General features: G+C 37.2%; 1 protein-coding gene across 2 annotated transcripts in view; it reads left to right on the top strand.

The window, feature by feature from the left end:
* The first annotated feature begins 1,653 nt into the window (after positions 1 to 1,653).
* Positions 1,654 to 23,573, top strand: part of eeig1b (estrogen-induced osteoclastogenesis regulator 1b) — a 41,424-nt gene continuing 19,504 nt past the window's right edge. Inside the window, exons 1-3 of one of the 2 annotated variants that reach the window (XM_081366781.1) lie at positions 1,654 to 2,178; positions 2,429 to 2,475; positions 2,559 to 2,854. In XM_081366781.1, the coding sequence (XP_081222907.1) occupies positions 2,709 to 2,854 (146 nt within the window). In that variant the 5' untranslated portion in view covers positions 1,654 to 2,178; positions 2,429 to 2,475; positions 2,559 to 2,708. The remainder of the gene's footprint in view (positions 2,179 to 2,428; positions 2,476 to 2,558; positions 2,855 to 23,573) is intronic. The other variant, XM_081366780.1, reaches the window with a different exon arrangement.

Raw genomic sequence — 23,573 nt, 5'->3', positions numbered from 1 at the left:
CATTTCAACTTAAATTGTATTAACTTGACTTTAAAAAAATGTTGAATATTGTGTAACTTGTCTAGATTTTTACAGTGTGTCTTCTAAATAATGAAGGCCGGTTCAGCCACAAGAGTTGAAGGATTGTATCAGACTTTACCAAAAGCAAATTGTGATACAAGCATCTTGAAAGCCATGGGTTTGATAAATTTCAGCAGAACCTGATGCATACAATATTGCATTTGCATTAAATATCTATGATGTAACTGTGAAAAAGTAAACTGACCACAAGTTTCACTCATGACAGATTCTGTGTATTTAAACAATTTGAACAAATCTTAGTTAATTTCTAAGTTTCAGGAATAAAATCACTCCATTCAGCCATGTTTGCACATTTGTTGCCTTCCAGTAGACCTATATACATAGATATAAACACTAGATGTCGCCTTGTATACGGCAGTTCATTGGAACGAATGCGTCAATAGAGCCGCCATCTTGGAACAGGGGAGCCCCTCCTCTTTAATGCATCAGCGTCAATGTAGGCAAAGGTCTAACGGAAATAAAATCACCATAAATCGTCATGAATGCGATTTTCTAGTTTTTAGGTTCGTTCCAACGGTCAGACATGTATTTATCACTGAGTCCAGAGGAAATTTAAGGTTTTGATATTAAGATAATTACTTCTTTTTCAAAATATAATGCATAGTGCTAGTAGGCCTAAGTTTATTAGTCACATTCTTTCACTTGAGTAAACTTAGAATAAACTATTGCTATATAATACATATATAAATGAGCAAAACTTGGCCACAAAATATTTAATATTCAATTATTTTAATGATCACAATTAATTTTTTAATTTTATTAAATTGAACAAGCGCAACATTTAGCATTCAATCAAATATTCTAAAAGATGTATTATTAAGAATAATGTTATCTCAACATAATATCTAAAGAGTACAGCACATTCACAGTTCATTAGCTGTGCGAGAATCACAGTTCATTTTCTTCCTCCAAGCAGAGAAATGTACACTGAACTTATAAAAAAACAACTTGACTACTACCATCCACAGAGTAAATGTAATCCCATGCTGTCTGGTTTAGATTTCGTTCGTGTGAACATCCATACGCAGCACAAAAGTCCGGTATCATCCATGAATTCGAAGTACAGGCGGAGATTGCAGCGTTACCTAGCTACTTCCTATGGCAAGACCCCTGTTCAAAGATGGCGGCGGTTTTGACGCATGTTTAGAACCCCAAGGCGACATCTAGTGTTTATATCTATGACCTATATAACAGTGAGGTACACAGAGCTTGGCTGTTCCTGTCTCCACCAAACTCCTGGCTCTCCTATTTGTGCACAGTCAGAACTGAGCGTGTCTCCCCTTCTGAAACCTCTGTACTAACCTCATACTTTTCTATTTTTGCCATGCATGCAGCTATGACTCAGTAAACAATACCTGTAAGAGAGCTTGTTTGTAAATTAGCTAACAGCTAAATAATTCATGTAGCCTATAAATTAATTGTCTTTCACACTGCCTACCATCTAATGATTTACACTGTGTTATCCCTGTTTGGCACTGTCTTTTATGTATATTTGAATACCATTAGCAAGTATGCGGCCACGAGATGGCGCTACAGTCATATTAGAACAAAACCTAAGCAAATCACACAAGCGCGCGAAATCCTCATTATTCACTAGGATAGTGATTCTCCTTGACAACCTCTATGTTGACAACACGAACGTTTGTTTTCGTCCTCCCAAGAAACCGCTGGGGGTTTTAGGGGTGAATTATTGTATTATTGATGCATCTACAAAGCTAGCATCATAACCTACATTATGGCAAAGCTAAACAACGCGCCTGAACTCAACATAGCGTGCGTTTTGTTGGCTTTACACTGAAGTCGAAGCACTGTTGCGCTCTTGTGGATGTAACGGGAGTTTCAAACGCTCTCTGTGACCTGAACTGCTGGCTGTATTTAGGGAAATCCACGCGTCCATGGAGGCGGCGCTTATTGGAGTTCACTAAAGAGCCAGAGACCGTTTCAGTCCTGAGCAGTCAGTCAGTCTTTTGACTCAACGCCAAACAGTTGATTTCGATACGATTTACATCTGGTTAGTAATTATATTATGGGTCGTTTTCGAAATCGTTCCGTCCAGTGATTTCTGTCCTGGCTTCCACATGAAAACTGCTCATCGACGTAAGTACTCAACTGTCTCTATTCAAATTTTCACTTACGACATGAAACAACAGGCGACTACTTTCGATTGAAGAGAGAAAATAGGATGATCATTTAGCTAAATATTGTCAGTAGCTCTCAAGGAGCATACTACATTTTCCTTGATTATTTGAATGTTGCCAGTGGAGTCCCAAGGATCTTTTCACCTGGATATAGGCTAATGGATTTCTTGCAGGTAACTAACTCTTCAGGGAATCTGTTTGCTTTTCAGCAAAGACTGTAGCCTTCCCACAGTGCTGCCCCTGTATTGGTTTTAAGGTAAGTTAAGATGTAGTTTCTAATGTTTACTTGGTCTAATGTCTTTCTAATGTCTAATGATTTTCCACTGTTTTACACCCCAGGTTCCTCTGGACAGCTTCAGTCCTCTCAGAGATGCTGAACCAAAGCACTAACATTGAGAAGAACTTCCAGGCACCAGATTAAAAGAAACGAATTTCCCTGTATTCATCTACCTCTGTCTTCAAACATCTAAAGTTCAGTCTTTAAAAAATATGGCGTTTTTAATCAAAAAGAAGAAGTTCAAGTTTCAGATACACTTCACCCTGGAGGAGCTCACGGCTGTGCCGTTTGTGAACGGGATGCTCTTCTGCAAAATCAGACTGTTGGATGGTGGAGACTTTTCCATTGCTTCATCCAGGTAAGATTTGGGATTCGCTCCGACTGTATTGGGCCCAACACAAAAGTTCCCATGGTTTCTGCCAAATAAAACAGTTGCTAGGGGCTAGGGCAGTAAAAACTGTGGTAACTTTTTGTCAGACACCACTGTTACTTTACACTTGGTTTAAACTGTGCTTAACATGGTATGATTTTTGATGGACGATGATCTGTTGAAAAATGATCTATAGCCTTAGGATGGTTGGAAAGACATTATTTTTGCGTATTGTTATTCTGCTGTTGTCTTTGGTGTAGGTTTCATCAGGAACACTTGTTCAGACCTTGGGTTTTTACTCGGCCCGCCCTGCATCTCTGAACAATTTTTGAGTCCATTTAAAATGCACTTAGAAGACCACACAGGTTGCTTTGGGGGTCTCTTGAACATGTCTCACATCAAAAGCCAAGACATTTTTTAAGGGTCAGGGTCAAACCACTATGCCATTCTTTACATTGTTTACCCAGGTAAAGGATTTTCTCTTTTGATCATTGCACACAGACACGTCTGAATCACGTCAATGTTCACGATTTCTTTTGCTCGTGACTAATTCTAAACACATTCCTGCCCTTTGACTGTGGTTTAAGATGATAGCACACATATGTCAGTGGTACGGTTGTTTATAAATTGAGGCTTAAGCTCTTAGGTTAAACTCACAGTTGGGCAAGTCTGATCAGACACAGCCTAATTAGAATAATGAAGGTCCATTAGTAAATCTGAGTGATTCAGCAGTTTTATGTGATGACCAGTGCGGTTATTATTCCAGCATGTGAATGCCGTAAAGACTGTTGCATGAATCTTGCACCTGATGTGTTGAATGCATTATTGTTTCTTCACTTTAACATGTTTTACCCTATTCTGAACAGTTTTGCAGCTACCTGTGATAGATCAAATTTTTTAGATAATTGGTTGATCAAATTTTTTTAACCAGCTCACATTTATCTAGTATTGAGAATAAAATGGCTGTTTGGTGGTAGACTTGATATGAGGTTAATGTATGTATATATTATATTTTTAATAGATAAAAAATATATGTATTTTTAAAATTATTAAAATAATAATTATTTAAAAATGTAAAAAAATATATATTTATTTTTATAAATAAAATATTTTATTTATATATGTGTGAGTGTGTACACACACACACACACACACACACACACACACACACACAAATAGATAGATATAATATTTTTTATTCAGCAAGGACGCATTCAATTGATCAAAGTGACAGTAAAGACTTTCATTTTACATTACAAAATATCTTTATTTTAAATAAATGCTGTTCTTGTGAACTTTCTGTTCATCAAATAATCCACACAAAATGTATAGCGGTTTCCCCTAGAACCACCTTCATGCCCGCTAGCGACAACTCAGGGAGCACGAGAAACAGTAACTCTAGAGGCCAAAAATGTGTCAGTCTATTTGAAGTTCTCTTGTGTTGTGAAGTTGTTTTTAGTGGCATATGACTGGGGGTGGTATATTGTGTGGGCGCATTGACTTGCTAGCGGTGCCAGGCACAGTGAGTGCTCTGGTTCTAGTGCACTGAGATGCCCTCTGCATTCATTCTGCACAATGCCTTGTGTATCTAATGTGAGGAGGGAGAAGAGGGTTATGTCATGAATGTCCCAACATCATTCCTCAGATGTATTGATAAAGAGATTAGATTGGATAGATAGCAGAAACAGAGTGTGTGGTAATTTCTAGAGAGATAGTGGGAAAAAAAACTGGATGGGAACTGGAAGTGGAATGCAAGATGGATAGAGGAGTAATGCACGAAGGAGAAAAAGAGAGAGAAAGCGAAATACAGGACAGAGACTTCAGTGATAGTCCAAACAGAGAGCCGTTTGTCTGACTAAGTCACGGTCCTGTTTCCCTCTTCCCTCCTCCCCTCGCTCATTCTTTTCTCTCACTCTCTCACGTTTCTTCATCCTTCTGTCCTCTTATCAGAGTGGATTGAGTTTATGGAGCGCTTGATTGACAGGATTCAGCTCTCAGACTGATGACAGACCAATAGTAGTACTATCAATGTGGAAGATCTTGCCTCTTTAATATAATCAGACTTGTTCTCCAGGTTTTCCACAGTTCAGGTTTGCATTTTAACTAAGAAATCAGATCAACGTGATAACAATTCCTGGGGTGGATGATGAGGATGTAGACACAGAAGTCATTAGTTTCCAGAGGTGTCTTGGCTTGCTGAGTGGACAGGGGGCAGTGAAGCTTGAAGGAAGAGAGGGTGCTGATAGGCATGCTTTTTAATGGTTGGTCTGCATAGAGGCGGGCACATGCAGTTAAAGGTCCCATTCAGATATTCACAGTCATTATTATTATTATTTTTTGTGATTAGTATCCAAACCTTAAAAGATCTTGCTGAAATATTCTAAATTGAGTTATAAATCCTTCTTGTTGCAGATTTTCTTAAGGTGTATCATTATTGTGGTAGAGATTATATAGCAGCAGTGGTTTCTAAGGCAACTGGTGTGTGTGTGTGTGTGTGTGTGTGTGTGTGTGTGTGTGTGTGTGTGTGTGTGTGTGTGTGTGTGTGTGTGTGTGTGTGTGTGTGTGTGTGTGTGTGTGTGTGTGTGTGTGTGTCTGTGTCTGTGCCCTAGTCTCTCCATTGATGAATATTTTTTGATGAAATTGCTCTGTAATTGTAATCATTACAGGGGTGCTCATTTCTCTTCCTTCCTGTTCTTTTGCTCTGCCTTCCACAGACGATAAATACTCAAGCACCCATGTGCCTTTGATTCTCACAGGTTTATTTCTGCAGAAGAATAAAGGCCCATTCTCTCCAAAGACAATAACCATAAAGTCTTAATCATTTTAATTCTGTGCGCCCATAGTAGGTAGGTCATTCAGTCAAGGCATTTTGGGATTATTGGCATTGGCCAATAGCTAGGTATCGACAAAAATTTCACGATTTAATTCGATTTTGATTCACAAGTTTGCTATTCGATTCCTTCAACATTTAAATTACACTTAAGTTTTTATATTGATAGCGTTAATAACATTTTAATGGCAATCATGTTGATACTTGTTTTTGAAATTGAAACATTTAAATGTTGGCTGTTAGGGATGCAGCCGCAGATCGGTATCAGCCGATAATCACATTCTATGACTTATAGGAAATAAATTTAGGATTTACTAAATTTGTCCGATCTCACAAACCGATTGCAATTTGATGAGGTAAAACCATAAAAAATATCTGCCGACGTGCATGTAAACTGTATACAGATTAGGCTTTAGTGACACATTTTGTTTTGTAACTTCGCGAAACATTGTAAATCACACTTATTTTATTTGAGCAGTTTGTCTCTATTTAAATGAGCCCACATAACATGATGCGTAGATTTTAAGAAAATCCTTACAGAGTAACATGACATGCTTTTTGGCTACAGCTATTGGATCTGATCATGTCGCGAATCGCGATAATGACACAGTGTTTTTCAACGTCATTTGAAAGTTCAACCAATGGAAACTGGTTTTTGGGTATAGTGGGTAGGGACGACGTGTTGATACTAATCGGACATTGTTTTACAGCTGGAGCGCGCTTGGATTGGTCTGATCGCTCAGATTGTAAGGTCTTGATTTACTGTGCGCCATAGAATAGGAGCGCACTGAGGAAACAGCACTGGAAGATCAGCAAACTAAACTAAACTAAACTAAACTAAACTAAACTAAACTAAAACAAACCTGTTTTTTTTTGTACTTGATGATTATTTGATTATTTTTTAGATGAGTTATTAAAACTAAGCCATTACTTTTAAGTATGCCACTTGAAATCACGTGAAATCATTAAAAATGCCTTTAGTGTGGGTTAAAAGTGACAGCCAACAGAGAGCTTACATCACTTATATAAAGCATCACTTATATATATATCACTTATATAAAGCTTTTTGTTTTTATTTATGTACACACTACTGTTCAAACGATTTTAAATAAATGCTGTTCTTTTGAACTTTGTATTCGTTGAAGAATCACGGTTTCCACAAAAATTTTAGGCAGCACAACTGTATTAATGAATAAATGTTTCTTGAGCACTTCAACTTTGCCATCACAGGAATAATTACATTGTAAAATGGAGCATTTAAAACTTATTTTAAATTGTAATATTTCACAATATTACAGCTTTTACTGTATTTTAATCAAATAAATGCAGCCTTGGTGAGGGACTTCTATCAAAAACATAAAAAAATCTTACCGACTCCAAACATTTGAATGGTAGTGTACATATTTTAATTATATGTACATTAAACTTGTCTAGATATAGGTATTGGCTTTGGCCACTGTACAATCAGTATCGTTGACCACTACTTTCTAAAGATGTTTTTGTTTTATATTTAATCTTTTGGTGCTGATTGACGTTCTTAAATGAACAAAGAGAAAGCTGAAGAAAGAAAGAGGATCCGGTTTCTCTCTGCTCAGTGTGTGTTATTTGCATCATGGCGGCTTTGATAAATCGAGCAGAACCTCATTCTTTAGATTCCACGGGAAGAGTTACACCCCGAAACAGACACACAGATTATGCTAATTGACAATGTGAGATTTTGAAAACAAATCATTCTCTTTTTCATTGCCTAGAACCCATTCATGTGTATTCACGTCTGTTTTGTGTTTAGTATCTTAGCAACAGGGTATCAAGTAAAACCTTTGAGAATGTGGCACTTTGGGTATACAGCACACACACAAACACTCATCCATAATGATTGTATTGCCCCATGCACCTTTAAGGAGCATGTAAGCTAAAAAAGGTAGTGAATGGTTTCCACACCTTTTCTTAGACCATCTTTTCTGGTTAAATCAAAAGCCCAATAGACAGAAAATTGATTTAGGCTGTAATTTGTTAAAGGTGATTTATTAGTGTTTATAGCTGACTGATAAGTCTTTCTCTGGCTGCTTTTCTGGCTTTCACATACACTCAAAGACTCATTAATATCAATATTATATTTCTACCATATATTATACGTCTTATCTGAGACTCCAGATGCAGTCAGTTCATACACATAGGGCATAATTTTTATGAGGTGCTTATCTCTCTCTCTCTCACAATGCACCACAAAAACAACACATTCTGTCTGCAGTCTACAGGTTCATGCTCAGTAGTTTGTTGCACTACAATCATGAATGGAGATTTTTTTTCACCTGCTTTTCTAATTTTCACTTTTCATATACATAAAGTGGTCTGTAAGATCTGTATTGGGGTGGCTCATAGTTCAGAAGTTCAATTCTTCTGGTGACTATACACACCATAAGGTTGCTAGTTAAGTTCCTGGCATGTGCTGTCAGCTTGCTTACGGAGCACAAGTGGGCAGAGGAACAAGGGTCTCATCCCGTACAGGTCGCGGTGTTATTGGGCTACAACTACTCAATGAGATTAGCAGCTGAGACTCAGCGGTGCACCTGCTCTCAGCGGGGACAGACTGAGGCTTCTGAACTGCCTCCTGTAAACACTTCATGAAACAGATTGCTGTGAACCAAACAGATGTAGGTAAACAGTTGGGGTGTCTTAACTGGACTTTGCACTGTCTGCCCTCCTTTAGACATCAGCTACTATTTTACAAAGATCCATTAGTCAATGATTAGTGGTGATTGCTGCTATACGTCTAAACATTGACACGTAACAGCTCTTATCTTATCTGCTATTAAATTATATCTGAAATTGAGGAAAAATGTGCTATTACTTTTTCGCTTAGCAGATGATAAAGCTGGTAAAAAAAAAAAAATCCATTAAAATTGCATTAGGTGTTTACATGCACAACAACAATACACTGATAACCAGGGTTCGAATTATGATTTCATCTTTGTGGGGGTCTCTAAAAAAAAGAAAAAAAAAGAAAAAAAAAAGTAGCCTATGAGCAGGGGCGGTGTAGCTTAATAATGTAATATAAAAATATAAAAATTTGTAAATATAATACAAATTTAATAAAAAAAAAGCGTTGGTAACACAATTCAATTTAAATAGTACATTTGGTTTAAATTGTCTTCAAATTCACGCGTGTACTTAAGTGGTCTAGTGGTAGAACTTTTGCCAAGCGTGTCAGAGGTTCTGGGTTCGAATCCGTACTCGTATAGGTTTTTTTTTCTTTTCTTTTTATCAAATCCGATTATGTTTATCAGTGGTTGTATATCAGGCAGAGACACATTTATGTGCATTTTGTTTTGTAATTTCACTGGAACGAATAGAGAGTCTCCACAACGGATTGAAGCGCACGCGCGTCCGAGTGAAGAATGCGCGAGCCACAAACAAACACAGTATCCGCGCCACTGATCGCAGCGGCAACGAGCACTTTGATCACTTGATTTAAGCATAAGGATGTATTGTAGTGTGATGACGATCCGAGATCCCGTGAGATCCATGTGTTTGGCATCTTGTCCTATCTTTTAAGTCATGCTACAGTAGTCTGAAGGAAAAAGTGCTTTATTTGTAATTTAAAATAATGGTGCTGATGATTTTTAGAGACCCCCACAGGTATATGATTTTACTGCTTTCATGGGAGCTCATCCTCTCTCTATGGGAGCTCAGCTCCCACTGGCTCCCACGTAATTCGAACCATGCTGATAACTATCAAAAATCTGCTTATTTTAAAAACGAAATAATACCAGTGAAAAATTGTGTACTGTACTGTAAAAGCAAAATATAATGGCAGAGATCTGTCTTATATCAATAATCATTACAATCTCTAACAGAAACATCCCCAGTTCTAATTTCATGTGAGGATAATATAAGAAGACGATTGTATTAGTACCACAGAGATATTTTTTATTACAGTAGCAATACTTAACATTCATGTAGCTCAAACAGTAGAGAATGAAATTAGCAACAACACCATGAGTTTGTGAACGTGATCAAATGTATATATGCAATGCAAGTCGCATTGGATAAAAATATCAGCCAAATGCATTCATGTAGAATTTATGCGCTACTGTTCAATGGTTTGGGGTCAGTTACATAAAAAAAATGTTTTTTTTTAAAAGAAGACTTTTATTCTCACCCAGGCTAAATTTTAAAATAAGTTAAATAAGTAATATTGTGAAATATCATTACATTTTTAGAAGAACTGTTATCTATTTTGACAAATTAAAATGTACATAATGTATTCTTGAGATGGCAAAGCTAAATTCTTGCTCTAGTCTTCAGTGTCACATGATCCTTCAAAAATCATTCTAATATATTGATTTGGTGCTCAAGAAACATTTCTAACATTTTCTTCCCCTGGATTTTTTTTTTTTTCAGAGGAAAATCATATATTTGAAATCGAAATCTTTTGTAACATTCTAAATGTCTTTCATGTCATGTTTTAATCAATTTAATGTGTATTTGTATATAAAATATTAATAATAATTAATTATTAATAGTAATAAAAATATTACTTTCTTAAAAAAAAAAAAAAAAAAAAAACTTGCTGGCCCCAAATTTTGAACGGCTATACATGCAATAAAATAAACAGAATAGAATAAAAGTAAAGAAAGAAAAACCAAGTTTGGAAATTTGCACTACTGTCATAGTGCCATAATGAAGTGAAGTAATGCAAAATGTATACAATACTGTATATAAATCATGCTCTCACTGACTAATGGCATTAGGCAGGAAGGAGTTTCTCTCAGTGGTGCACTGAAACATAAGTCAAGAACTATTTCTCATTTGCTCATGGAGTCTGTGGGCATATTGTGGGAAAATATGGAAGAAAGGGGAAGACTGATAAAAAGTGAGCACCATCTGGAAGGGAGTTTCACACAGAAGTAGGTTAAATGAAGTCCTGGGGGAACAGAAGGGTGGAGGGACAGAGGGAATGAGAACAAGCTTTTCACAAAACATGACTGGCCCTTTTGTTTTTGTCACAATTAATAGTTATAGATGTAGTTTGTTTGCTTGTTTTGCCACTAGCCTTATTTTTCATATTGTATATATTGTCGCAGTAATATAAAGATCTGTTCAAGTATATGTATTTGAGTTACGTTCTCGCAGCTTTTTTACAGCTGTGTCTTATGCTCCCTGGTTTTGCGTAGTCACAGGTTTCCAGGGGTCAAATTTCAGTTGCAGGATGTGTTGCAAGGTTTCACAGACAACATAGCTAGGAATGTCCACTTGATTGACCTCTCTCCCCTTCACACGTTCCTCTGTCCCTCACAGCACTATATGCAAACACTCCAGTGCAGACGACAGTGTTTCTTGACAGCTTTAATACACACATCTCCTCCGCCTCAAATCTTCAGTCAGGCCTGTTTAAAACGTTTCTCAAAACGTAGTAGACTAAACTGTGTTGTCAGCACAGGAAACAGACATTATCTCTGTCCACACCTGTTACAGTTACCGTATTTAAATTACAAGCCTTGATATTGTATAGCCTACTATTATGAAAATATAGCCACACCAACCAACTGTTTTTTTTGTGTGTAAGCTTAGGGCAAACTTGTACGAGACATACAGTCCCGAACAGCACGAAACATGATATTGTTACCATTCTGGTGATTCTAGTGCATTCTTCGTTCATTTCAGGGTCAGACTCTTTATATCAGTGTACTTTATGGCCATTTTGTTGCAGTACAGTGTGGGACTAATACTGTCGGATAGATTTGGGTTATATTAAATGAACATGTACTTTTATACTCTTGCACCATCAAAGCACAGCACTAGCATCTGGATACTTCATTACATACACTGAACCTAAATCAAAACCTTTGTTCAGGGAGAACCTACCACAGAAAGAAGAAAACACCGTAGTTGAATAATGACTGACATTAAGCTGGCTGTAATGTTGCACCAGTCTTTTATTATTTCTGGCTTAAAGTACCCATTTGAACATTCAAGAAAACGAATTACTTAGTGACTTTGCACCCTGCTGCCCTTACATTTTGTCTTTCCTGCAAACTGTAGTCTGTTTAGACTTGTCTTTCTTCTCCCTCCAACAATGTTTTTTTGTGGTTTTGCCTCTGCATGTTAAGAGGCTAGGCTAATCATTGTGCTTTATCTTCTGCTCGCTCTTCAATCCATTCCTGTCCACTTCAGATGCATGTGCTGTCATACACACCGTCTGCACTCTGATTGCAATCTCGGAGCAGTAAATCTGCTGTGCCTCTCAGAATTTGGACTCTCATTCATAGACAAGCTCGGAGAGTTTGTGAGATCAAAGGTCGAATTCTTTTTGAGGCATAAAATTGGTTACTGCTCTAGATGAATTTATCCCAGCCCTCTTCAAGTCCTGCATTGGGTAAAAAAAAAAAAAAAAAAAATATATATATATATATATATATATATATATATATATATATAAAAATATAAATATTATTTCCCTTATATTATATTAATATTATATTATATTGAAAAGGTTAATATATAACGGGACTTGAAATGACCATTGGAAATTGATTGGGTCGATGCCGTTTGCGAGGGAGAGGGAAAGTAAATGTAGCACATGAATTATGTTCACAAATAGATCATTTAAAATAATCTGTCAATTTAGATTTTTTTATTTAATTGCAACTTTAATCAAGTAGTGCATTGGTAGAGTATACATGGTGTATATTACAATGGCAATAAGTGGAAATGCATTTAGTCATCAACACCTTGGTCAAATTTTATATATGTAATGTGACAGATCTTTAATTTCCCTAGCCTTTCATGCAAATTCAATGTCATCCATGCAATGTCAAACATCCTTGCATACATAACTCAAAAACAATGTCAGGCTGTTTAACATTCCTCATAACACACACAGAGATTTGTAAATTACAGTAATTACTGAAGCGTTTTGCCCATTGGCTACATGGAGAAAATTATTTTTAGAATATTGGTAAGTTTAGTCTTGCCTGTTTTATAGAGAATGCCTGACAGAAAAGACGAGCAGCTGAATGAGGAAAACACAGCTGGCACTCCTCAATTCCTATAGAATTAAAAACCACTTGTATCTATATTTAATGCTATGCTATATACTATACATTATATGTTATATACTTTATATAGCATATCAAAATTAAATCTTTCTAAAATTGAATTTATAAATCATCTCTCTGAGGTCATGTTATACCATTTGACTTGAGTTTACATTCTAAACAGGCTTACATTAACAACCGGCAGAAGAATTCTTTGCTTGATCAGTAACAACAACAATGCCTTCTGATTTACAAAAAGCTCCACAATTTCCCAGAACTATTTAGGGTTGCTGGGAATAATCAACCAGTGACTTTAAGTACAAATGGTTTGTATCTGTCAATCCCAAAGAGTTCTTACCACCCCTTCATTTTCTTACTTGTGTGGGTTTTTTTGGGGTCTCTCCATCTTTCAGTCAGCTAAGAGAGCCTGAGTCAGATCCACGGACACATGAAGGAAAGAGAAAGAAAGAAGGAAGGGAACGGCAAATTGGCCTATAAAGGGGGATAGCAATGAAATGTGACTAACATCAGGAGACACTGTTGCTGGTCTGCCTGCATGTGCTACAAAAATCTGGAGTTGATTTCAAAGAGTTTCAAAGATTTCAGTTTAGTCTGTGGTATTTTTCTTTTAAGCATTCTGTTTCCATCAATCTTGATAACTTTGTTTTTAGTTGATCTTATATTTGTTTGTTTTCATGTGACCAGAGCTCCCACAGCAGAGGCATTTCATATTGTTTGGCTGCTCGTACAACAGTTATTGGCAGTATATCATCTTTAAAAAGAGTGAGCTGGGTTTTCTCATCTGCGTTGCTCTGTGTTTCTGGCTCTTATCTGAGCGTCTGGCCCGTCCCGTGGGTCCTGAACCATTCCAGTGGAATGAGAGATGACTAAAATCACAGAGATCCTGGAGCCTATGAGAGCAATTTTCTAGTTTGACCTCCAGTCTTCAGCTCACAGCTGAATGTTTAATTGATTACTTATTGATAAGTGTTTAAACATGCTTTTTAAAGCCATTTGGTGTCCCCATCTATGTCACCAAAGCTCTTCCACACCAACCATTCCAATAACTGTCTGTGACCTTCTGAATGCTTTCAATCAGTAATCAATTAAAGTGAGGTTTTGTTGGCAAATGTAGTCCACAGGGTCCACTTACAGCATTGAAGAGGCTCTGATTTCAAAACTCAGTGATTAGGGCCTCTGTTCCAGTGAATAACACTGCACGGGTGGTTACATGTGTAAAGTGCATGTAGGACTGGTCTCCACTCCAGCCATTCCTGTGCCTCTTATGCAACAGCTAACAATGATGACCATAATGTCAAGAGGCCCCCGGCTGGTATTTACATAGCTTATCAGAGATGAACAGAGCCAGGTTATGATCCAATGTTCAGCGTGTAAGGGTCTTTGTGGCCATTTCTGTGATTGTGTGTCTGGATGTCTGTAGTCAGGGCTGTCCCAGACTACAGATTTTTCTAGTCGACTGTTAGTCGTTCATTTAAGCCATTAGTCTATTAGTTAGTGGAAAAACTGTTTGTCCACGATTTCGGGGAGAAGTGAGCTCCATGTCTTGCTCACAATGAAGCCGGCCTTGGAGAAGATGCACTCCGATGGCATAGACGTGGAAGTCAAGTTAAACATGTCGTGCAGAAACTGCGGTACTTAACTTAGCTTCCACACTCCGCTTGAACACTTGGATATGCATCTAATATTAGCACACATTTATCTAGGTTAACGTTAGAGCGACGGCCATGTAAAGTGGCTAACGTTAGGCTACTACTTGCATGTTTTAAATAAGTCATGTTTGAGGTTGCACATCACCTTTTTGTGGTCATTCTTTACTCTCTCGAAATGTTCCCACAGTACTTTTTATTTTCTACCCGACATATTACCCCATGGACCAGCCGTGACTGCGTGACTGCCAATTTCTGTGCAGTTTTTTTTTTTCTGTAACTAACTGACTAATTAAAATTTTGTCGCCAGAGCCTCATTCTCCTTTCTCATCGCCTAATGTTTAGTGCTTAGGGGGGCAGCCCTAGTAGTCTGTTGATGAACTAACAGCGATGCATGCAGATTTTTAGGGCATCATAAGCACGTCCCCGATATGTTGGCTCATCTATCTGTCCCAGAATTCATTGAGAAAATGTAATAAAAGGATTAAAATCCCAGGTGGTGCATGAGGTGAGAGAAATGTTAACTTAGAAAACTTAAATCTTTAAACAAAAGCATCAATAAAAATTGTTCCATGTAACTACAAATTAATTTTTACCCAATATTTGTGCGTCAGGTACCTTTATGTTGAATAGAGTACTGTGCTGTTAACTTAGCAACATGTTTATTAAAGCCACAACGAAATGTAAATTGACTTATTTTTTTTATTAAATTTCAATTTTTAATGAAATATTGCAGTGTTTATATGTAATGTAAATATATAAATTTTTTCATAAGTAATGTGCCCTTGCAATCTTTAATGGTTCCTGTGTAATTAGATTGTCCCAAATTGTTCACATATGCTTACAAGATATTAAGATGCTGTCTTTGAAGTCAGTAGGCAGCTCACTAAGGTTTTGAACCAGAGCTTCTATCTCCATCATCTTCTCTAAGGCTAATTTTAATGAGAGCTGTCAACAGCCTTTCAGCACACATCCATTTTTGGAGCTTAATTGCACAAAATCTTTGTGACGTGTTTGAATTAATTAACTTTTTTTTTATTCACCATAATTATGGAAAACTGCATTTGAATTGGTAGTTTTTACTTTGTGTTCAGGTCCTAGGTTTAGCCACTGATTATGTAAAGTCCTATTAGTTTTGCCTTTCACATGGTTTATTAAATTCCTGAGACTCATGATTTATTTGAGCAACCCTGGTAACAGAGTAATTCATTAACTCAACAAACACACTTTGTGTGTTGTCTGAGACAAAAATGCATACTGTTTTACCGATTTAGCTCTGAGATGTCAGAAGATTAATGAACTAATCAAGTTCAATGCAAAAGTAAGTTCATTAGGATATCTGTTTGCATTAATGTATGAACTGCTTTCCTTTTCGTCTCAATTTTATTGGAGTGTTTATCAAATTCAAGATGGTTTTTAGTTCCACCTAAGCAGCAACAATAAATTCTCCCATGGCAGAAAATTTGGCAGATCAATCTATCTATGATACAATCTTTGCACCCTCAGGTCAATTAATTCTCCATTTGTTTTATGACTGATGGTTTACACATTAGTTAGAACTTGTTTAAGATCACTGGTCCTCTAGTAAGAGTAGATTTGTTTTTGGTTGTCACTCCTAAATCTCAAACGGTATTGAATGGCAGCATTGAGAGATAAGTTTGTGGTAGCTGTGTGTCACTGCCTGGACTTGTGAGATGTCAACATAACAGGAATTTCTAAGGGCTGGATTGCATTGCAAAACCACCATTCTCTTCTTGGCCCCCGTCCCCTACCACAGGTCCTACTCTCTAATCTCAGCATATGAGATCTCAATACATAATGCAATAAAAAGCAAATCCCTTTGTGTGACTAAATCAGTAGATTGATTCAATCTTGTTTGTGTGGTCCAGGTAAACCCTGCAGTTGGGGTACCAGGTGCCCCCATAAGGATAGTAAAACCTGAATTTTTTTTTTTTTTTACTTGATATTACTGTTGTCACTGTATTTTTGACCAAAAAATGCAGCCTTGGTGAGCATAAGAGACTTTCAAAAACACTTAATAAATCTTATAGATCCCAAAACTTTTGAACATCAGTGTACACAGAAGCCCTGTTCAGATCCTATTGAAATGGAGCTAGTTTTCCCAAAGGAGGTTAGGTTTCATAAACAGAGTTTGTGATTTTAATTCCGTCCTAATCTAAAAAGGCAAAAGTGTAGAATTACGGAGAGTTCTTCTGAAAACTGATTCTGTTGGATAGCTATGTCTGTGGTTGTTGTATATAGTTTTTATTTTTCCTACACAGTAGTTCTCCTAATTTATTTTGCCCTTTGTCAACAAGTAGTGTTGCCATATCATCTGACTTAAAAATCTAAATCAGTAGGACAGTCTGTAAAAAAAAAATATAGTAGCAGTAACAGATCCTCTCTTTAATCAATTCCTTACCTCTAATTAACATAACTTTTTTTTATTTCACTGGGTTTCATGATGCATCTTATAATCGCATGACCTTCCGTAACGCCCACCTTACAGCATGTAGGCTACTACAGTATTCTTTACATGCACACAAACACACTAATACAACATGTTTCTGATCCACATGTTTGTGTGGATCTACAGGAGAATAGGTTTAACACTGTCTGTCTAAACAGATGGGCTCAGATTAACTCTTGGGTTGGAATTTAGGCTACAGTTGAGTCTGCTGAAAGGACACAACCAATAATACACATTATTCAGATGAATTTTAAAAGCTGTCCTTGTGTTGACTAAAGGGCAAAGATGTAAAGACCTCAGCGAGATTTCAGAACAAACACTCGGTTTAAAAGGCTGATTCGACTGCTGTCACTAGACTGGATGAGGCTAAACATTAGAATATTATCCACACTCAATCAAAAGTGTTTTATTTCCTCTGCCGTAGTCTTTGCTTAACACACACGCGACAACATCTACAATCTTCTGGCTCAGCAGAGTGTTTCTAGAGGGAGGTGAAAAGTCAGTGTTTGCGAGGGACGACCTTAGCATTGTAGTCTTTGCTCTGGAAGAAGATTGATGCTCTTGCTGGAACATCTGGAATGCTGTTATTGTGTTTACGCCAAGCCGACGTCATACCTCACTCTTGCGCACAATTAGAGGTTTATACTCCTTATGTAGAATTTTTTTTAAAAATGATGAATAAGCTGCAAAAGTCCCCTTATGAAAGACATGTTACAATATTTACACACATACACAACAGTTCAAAAGTTTTTGGGCAGTAAATTAATACTTTTAGATAGCTATTCTGCATTACAATGATCAAAAGGGACAGTACAGAAATGAATAATGTTACAAAAATAAAATGCTGTTCTTCTGAACTTTCTATTAATAAAATAAATAAATAAATCCTGAAGAATTTTTTTTATCATGTTTCCAGAAATATGAAAGGGTTAGTTCACCCAAAAATTCTGTCAGTAATTACTCACCCTCATGTTGTTCCAACCCCGTAAGACTTTCGTTCATCTTCAGAACACAAATTAAGATATTTTTGATTAAATCTGAGAGCCGTCTCACTCCTCCATAGGCTTCTCTGTAATTGAAACTTGCCGGCCCAGAAAGTTAGTAAAGAAAATGTTTAAAATAGTCCAAGTGATTACAGTGGCTCAACCATAAGTTTATCAAGCGACATAGTGAGCCTATATTCTGACATTGTGCTGCGCTGTTACACTACATTTTTGGGTGAACTAACCCTTTAAGCAGCTCAACTGTTTTCAACGTTGATAATAATAATAATAAGAAATGTTTCTTGAGAACCAACTCAGCATAGAATGATTTCTGAAGACTGGAGTAATGGCTGCTGAAAATCCAGCTTTGACGCCATCACAGGACTAAATTTAAAAAAATATTGGAAATAGAAAACTTATTTTAAAGGATTCATGAAATGGAAATTCAATAATAACATACTCCAGTTTCATTTCAAAATGATTAAAATTTTACAAATATTAAATTTTTTAAAAACAAACAACTTAGTTAAAATCATAAGCTAACCTTCAGAAACATAATATAAAGATCTGAAAATGCATTTCATGACTCCTTTATTTGTAATATTATTTCACAATATTGTTGTTTTTATTGTATTTTGACCTAATAAATGTAGTCTTGTTGAGAATAGGGCGCTTTCACACTAGCACTTTTGGTGCGCACCCGGGTTCGAATGACGTCAGAGTTCGGTTCGTTTGGATGATGTGAACGCTGTTTTCCGAACTCGGGTGCGCACCCGCGAACCGTACTCGAGTCCGCTTAAAAAGGTGGTCTTAAGGGTACGGTTCATGTGAACTCGGGTACGGTTCGCTGCTGATATGAACGCAATCGAACCAAACCGCGTAAGTGAACCGCTTTTGATGACGTATAATGTGGTGCGTGCCTGCGTGCGTGTGTGTTTAACAACTGTTAAAGGGTCTATACACTTACCTTGACGAAAAGCGGGATTGACGCACTGCGAGCAGAGATGATTTCTGCTTGCCTCCACAAAAATTGTCTTTGGCGGAACGGTCGGTCTTTGGAACGGTTTAATACTTTTGCGGCAGACAGACGAAAGTGTGTTTCTGTATCTTTTATTTGAAAACAAAACCAAAGGTTAAAAAAAAAAAAAGAGAACAAATGTGAAGCGAGCAAATCTATCCATTTTGACGCCTTTTCATAGCGATTACCAAGCAACACGAGTACGCGCCAGCTGCAGCTTGATGACGCAAGCGCACCGCGGTTCAGATACAAATAATAATGTGAACACAGTCCATCGGGGACAGGGGGAGGGGGGAGCAATCGAACTTGGGTTTGGAACAGGCAATCGAACTAAGTGTGAAAGCACCCAGGTTTGGTTCGATTGAATCGAACTCAAGTTCGTTTCCTCCCTTGGTGCGGATCTTTTGGGCAGGTGTGAATACAACAATCGCACTCGTGTGCAGACCAAACAACCGTACTGAGACCCAGCTGAAGAGGTGTTCTCGGTCCGGTTCCAAACGAACTCTGGTACAGTTTGTTTAAGGTGTGAACATGACCCGACTCAATTGTAGAAAGCACTGCACCTTTTTTGACAGGGTCAGATTTTTACTATGTAATTTGGGGTGATGAAATGCCTATACATTAGGGGTGCAACGGATCGCAGTTGATCTGTGATCTGTACGGACCAGGCTCCACGGTTCGGCACGCACGTGATTCATGGATTAACTGCTAAATTTAACCATCATAGAGTGAAAGTTTATAATTTAGGCGTGTTTAGTCTTACCAACATTCAAACTGCAGAAGAAGAGGCGAAAATCGCCGCACGCACCCGAAGCGCGCGCACACAGAGACAGAGACCAAGAGAGATTTCAGAGTTCAGATTTTGCTTTTCAGATAGTGCTCGAACACAGAATTGATTCCTCTTTTGCGTTTCCTTGCCCTTGAACGGACACATGCACACAAAATTATGTTAAAACACTCATCAAAATATCCTTCTCAGCAAGTATTCTCTGTTATGTCATAAGTGAACAGTTGAGAAAGGAACCAGATGTTTTTTTCGGCCCTTGCATTCGGTCTTAAAGTGACAGCAGACGCCTAATATTCCTACTGTTGTAGTAAATGTTAATAAAACAACAAAATACAACTTTAACAAAGATGAAACTATTTTTAATTTCTACAGTGAGTGAACCCATAGTGTTATTTTACATTAGGCTTAATTTATTAATTTCTGTACCTGAATACTACTGTTAGACTTAATAACTTTTGAATATTTACTATTCATCTCTACTTGTAATTTGTGTATTTGTTCTTATTTTATGACTGACTGTTTACTTGTTTTTAATAATGTTTGAACTTTATCACTGTCTCCGCCAGAACCATCTTACAGCACATCTTCGTCTTTGCAAAATCCTAATTGCTCATAAGTTTCTTCATATTGCTTTAGTAGCTTGAAACACCAAATCAGTAAAATAATAAAAATCGCACTACGAAAGATCTCCATGATTAGCCTGTTTTTTGCACTTCCTGCTTTTCCCTGCTTGAGAATTTCTGTCCAATGAACACGTGTGGTTTTGTTTACAAATTTTGTCTCACTTGCAAAAAAGGCAGTGTGAAAGCGAACCACACCAAACAAAAAAAATCAATATTGTATTTGGTCTTGTCCAAAGCAAGTAAACTATAACGTTATATAAATACACTGAGACTTATTTTTATACTGACTCCACACATTTGAACAGTAGTGTTTATTAAAAAATGTATTTTTTCCAACTAAAAAAAAATCATGTTTTTTTTTTTTTTTTTTAAAGGAATAGCCTAAGCTCTGTAAAAATGACTTTCCAGTAAACTAAAATTTTTCTTTTTTTTTTTTTTTTTTTTTTCTCCTGTGGTGATTTAATTGCAAATTTTACGGGCCTTATTTTGTCCACAGGCGGTGTTGTTTGACAGCCGGGCACTAGATGCTCCACTAAGCTAATGAGCTCTGCAGAGTGATGAAATATAGATATCAGCTACTCCAGTGCCTCGCATCACAACATGATGGAGAGAACTGTGAATAATTCATTAGGTCTGATAATCTTGGTGAGTTTAATACATTTTAACATAAGTCGTCACGTTTCAAGATGCAGCACGTGCCCGTTTCCCTCGTGCTGTTACAAAACACAGTTTTTGGAATGTTGCACTCAATTTTCAGTGGCAATGAACCCTAGCTGCAGCTTATAAAGCAAGTAGTGGGGTCTCATCAACCAACGGGCAGAAAACTTTACACAAAAACTAACACTAACACATCAAGGGCCTGTAAAATGTTCTTCACCTCATTACATCTCAAGTCAGGTCCTAATCAGGTGTGACTTGATAAAAAAAAAAAAAGAAGTGAGCAAAGTGATATGTTTTCCTTGTGAAATCTCATTGGTCCATATTCCAGCTCCCCCATACATTAAAGTCAGTATAAAACGTAAGTTCCAATGTTTTTTTTTTTTCTTCCCCAGAGTGATTGGTTATTAGAGTGAAAACGGCTTCTGGAACAAGAAAAAAATGTAGAGCTAGGCTTGATTTTGTCCATATTGTCATCTCAAGTGATTGACAGGTTGTCCCGCCTTCGCCCCATTAAACGCGTCATTAGAGAAGAGATGTCAGCGCAAGAGGGACGGGAATTTTTTTTATTAGAGATAACGAGGGCATTTATTCAAAAAAATAACAATGTGCATACTAGATCATTCATTTATAATAAATGCAGCAATATTCCATAAAAAAAAACAATAGGCTAGCTTTTCAATGTGCCCTCCAAAAGCTTGCGTTACCATCCACAAGAGGCACAAAATCACTTGCACATACCTTTACCATGACTGTTCCCTGCTGGTGGAATGACCTGCCTAACTCAACCTGAGCTGCTGAGTCTTTAGCCATTTTCAAGAAAGATCTTTTTTTCTCCACACTTGACCCATTAATATAAACACTTTCTATTTCTAATAGAAATAAACTTGCTATGGGTACTGTGCTAGACTAACTGGGACTTGTCACAGCACTTACATATTGTTGCTCTTTTGTTGGTTTAAATGCTTCTATTGTTCTCATCATTTGTAAGTCGCTTTGGACAAAAGCATCTGCTAAATGATTAAATGTAAATGTGATATAATGTTACACTGTTTTCATGTTCAGTGCGGACATGATTGTCACATTGCTCTTATGCCCTGTTTACACCTACTATTAATATGCGTTTTGGTCAATCAGATCATAAGTGGACGATGCTAAATACAGGTGTAAGCGGGATCTAAAACATTTTGAGCTTGTCCGCATTTGACCACTTCCAAAGATAGTCGAAAACACATTCGGATTGAAAATCCGCATTCTTCCCCTCGTAGAACTGGTGAATGAACGCATTCTTCCCCTCGAATAAATCCAGACAGAAGTGGTTTAAAGTGGACAAAATAGACAGATTAAAACACCAGGTGTAAATGGGTATGTCTCCTTCGTCTACTTGTGATCCGGTCAACCAAAACACATCTTAATACCAGGTGTAAACAGGGCCTTAGACACGTTTCAGTCTCATAACCCAGACTTCTGTGCTTCCATATATGGAAAGTGTGTGAGCATATCTTCTCAAAATATCTAGGCTATCTTTTGTGCTCAATATAGACCCTTGTGGTTAGCTCACTTGCAAGTGATCACCACACATCCACGTCAAATCCATTGTTCTTTTCAGCAGCCAACATGACCTCAGTGCAACTCAATAACGTGTATCAGTGAAGTAGGTCATGTTGTTTATTTTCCTTTAGTTTGTTACATTTGTACTCATCCCATATGCTCTGTTATTTTTCTCCCACTGTACTATAGGTGTGTGTCTGTATTTTGTGGATGCATGTGAGTGTACGTGCATGTGGTTGTATGTTGTGTATGACTCATTTTCATTCCTCTCACCAGCTTGATTCCCTCCTTCGTCATTCCTGTTCTCCCCAATCCAGATGAGGAATGCATCTGCTGCCTCTCTGATCTCTGTTACAGATTTTACACAGATGTGCTTGTGTGTGAACGTCCTTTTCCATGTAGTTAAAGGGGACATATCAAGGAAAGCAGGATTCTTCTTGCTCTTTTGATATAAAAGTGTTCAATGTATGCTATTAAACTTTCAGAAATACTGGCCAAGTCCACTTAGAGGGTTTATTGAAACTAAGTTGAGCACAGTAGAATTTGATTGCTTCAGAGCCCCAAAAGGGACATTAGTTTGCAAAAGCTTTGTGTTCCTCCAAGATACTTGGCATCCGCTTTCAAAAAACACAAAAGTTGTGTGAGCGAATGCGAAGTTTTTTGGGAAATGTAAAAGTTTTGCAAGTCAACACAAAAGCATTATGAAACATAATTTTTACTCCCAGCTCATCCCCCCCAATCACCATGTCTTTTAAGGGCTTTGTAAATTGCCCATGTTGACATAACAAATGTATATGTCAGCAATGTGAGGAGAGCCTTTTACATGCAAAGCGGTTATCCAGTCTTAACAGAGATCACTTACATATTAACATTTATGACTTAAATTTGCAGTAGCAAAAACAGCCTGTTTAATAATCGGGGTCAGAGAGAGGGTGGGAAGACAAAATGATGTCTGTCTTGCTGCCAAAAACTTTCACTAACATTATAATTGGACTTCAGGCACACACAAAATGAAGAATCTGTAGAAGGATCTTTTAACCGTCTCCATTATAAGAGCACAAAATCCCAGTGTTTACTGAAT

Source organism: Scardinius erythrophthalmus (assembly GCF_964197995.2).
Source record: "Scardinius erythrophthalmus genome assembly, chromosome: 5".
Classification (NCBI taxonomy): Eukaryota; Metazoa; Chordata; class Actinopteri; order Cypriniformes; family Leuciscidae; genus Scardinius; species Scardinius erythrophthalmus.
This window is presented reverse-complemented; position numbering and strand designations above follow the sequence as displayed.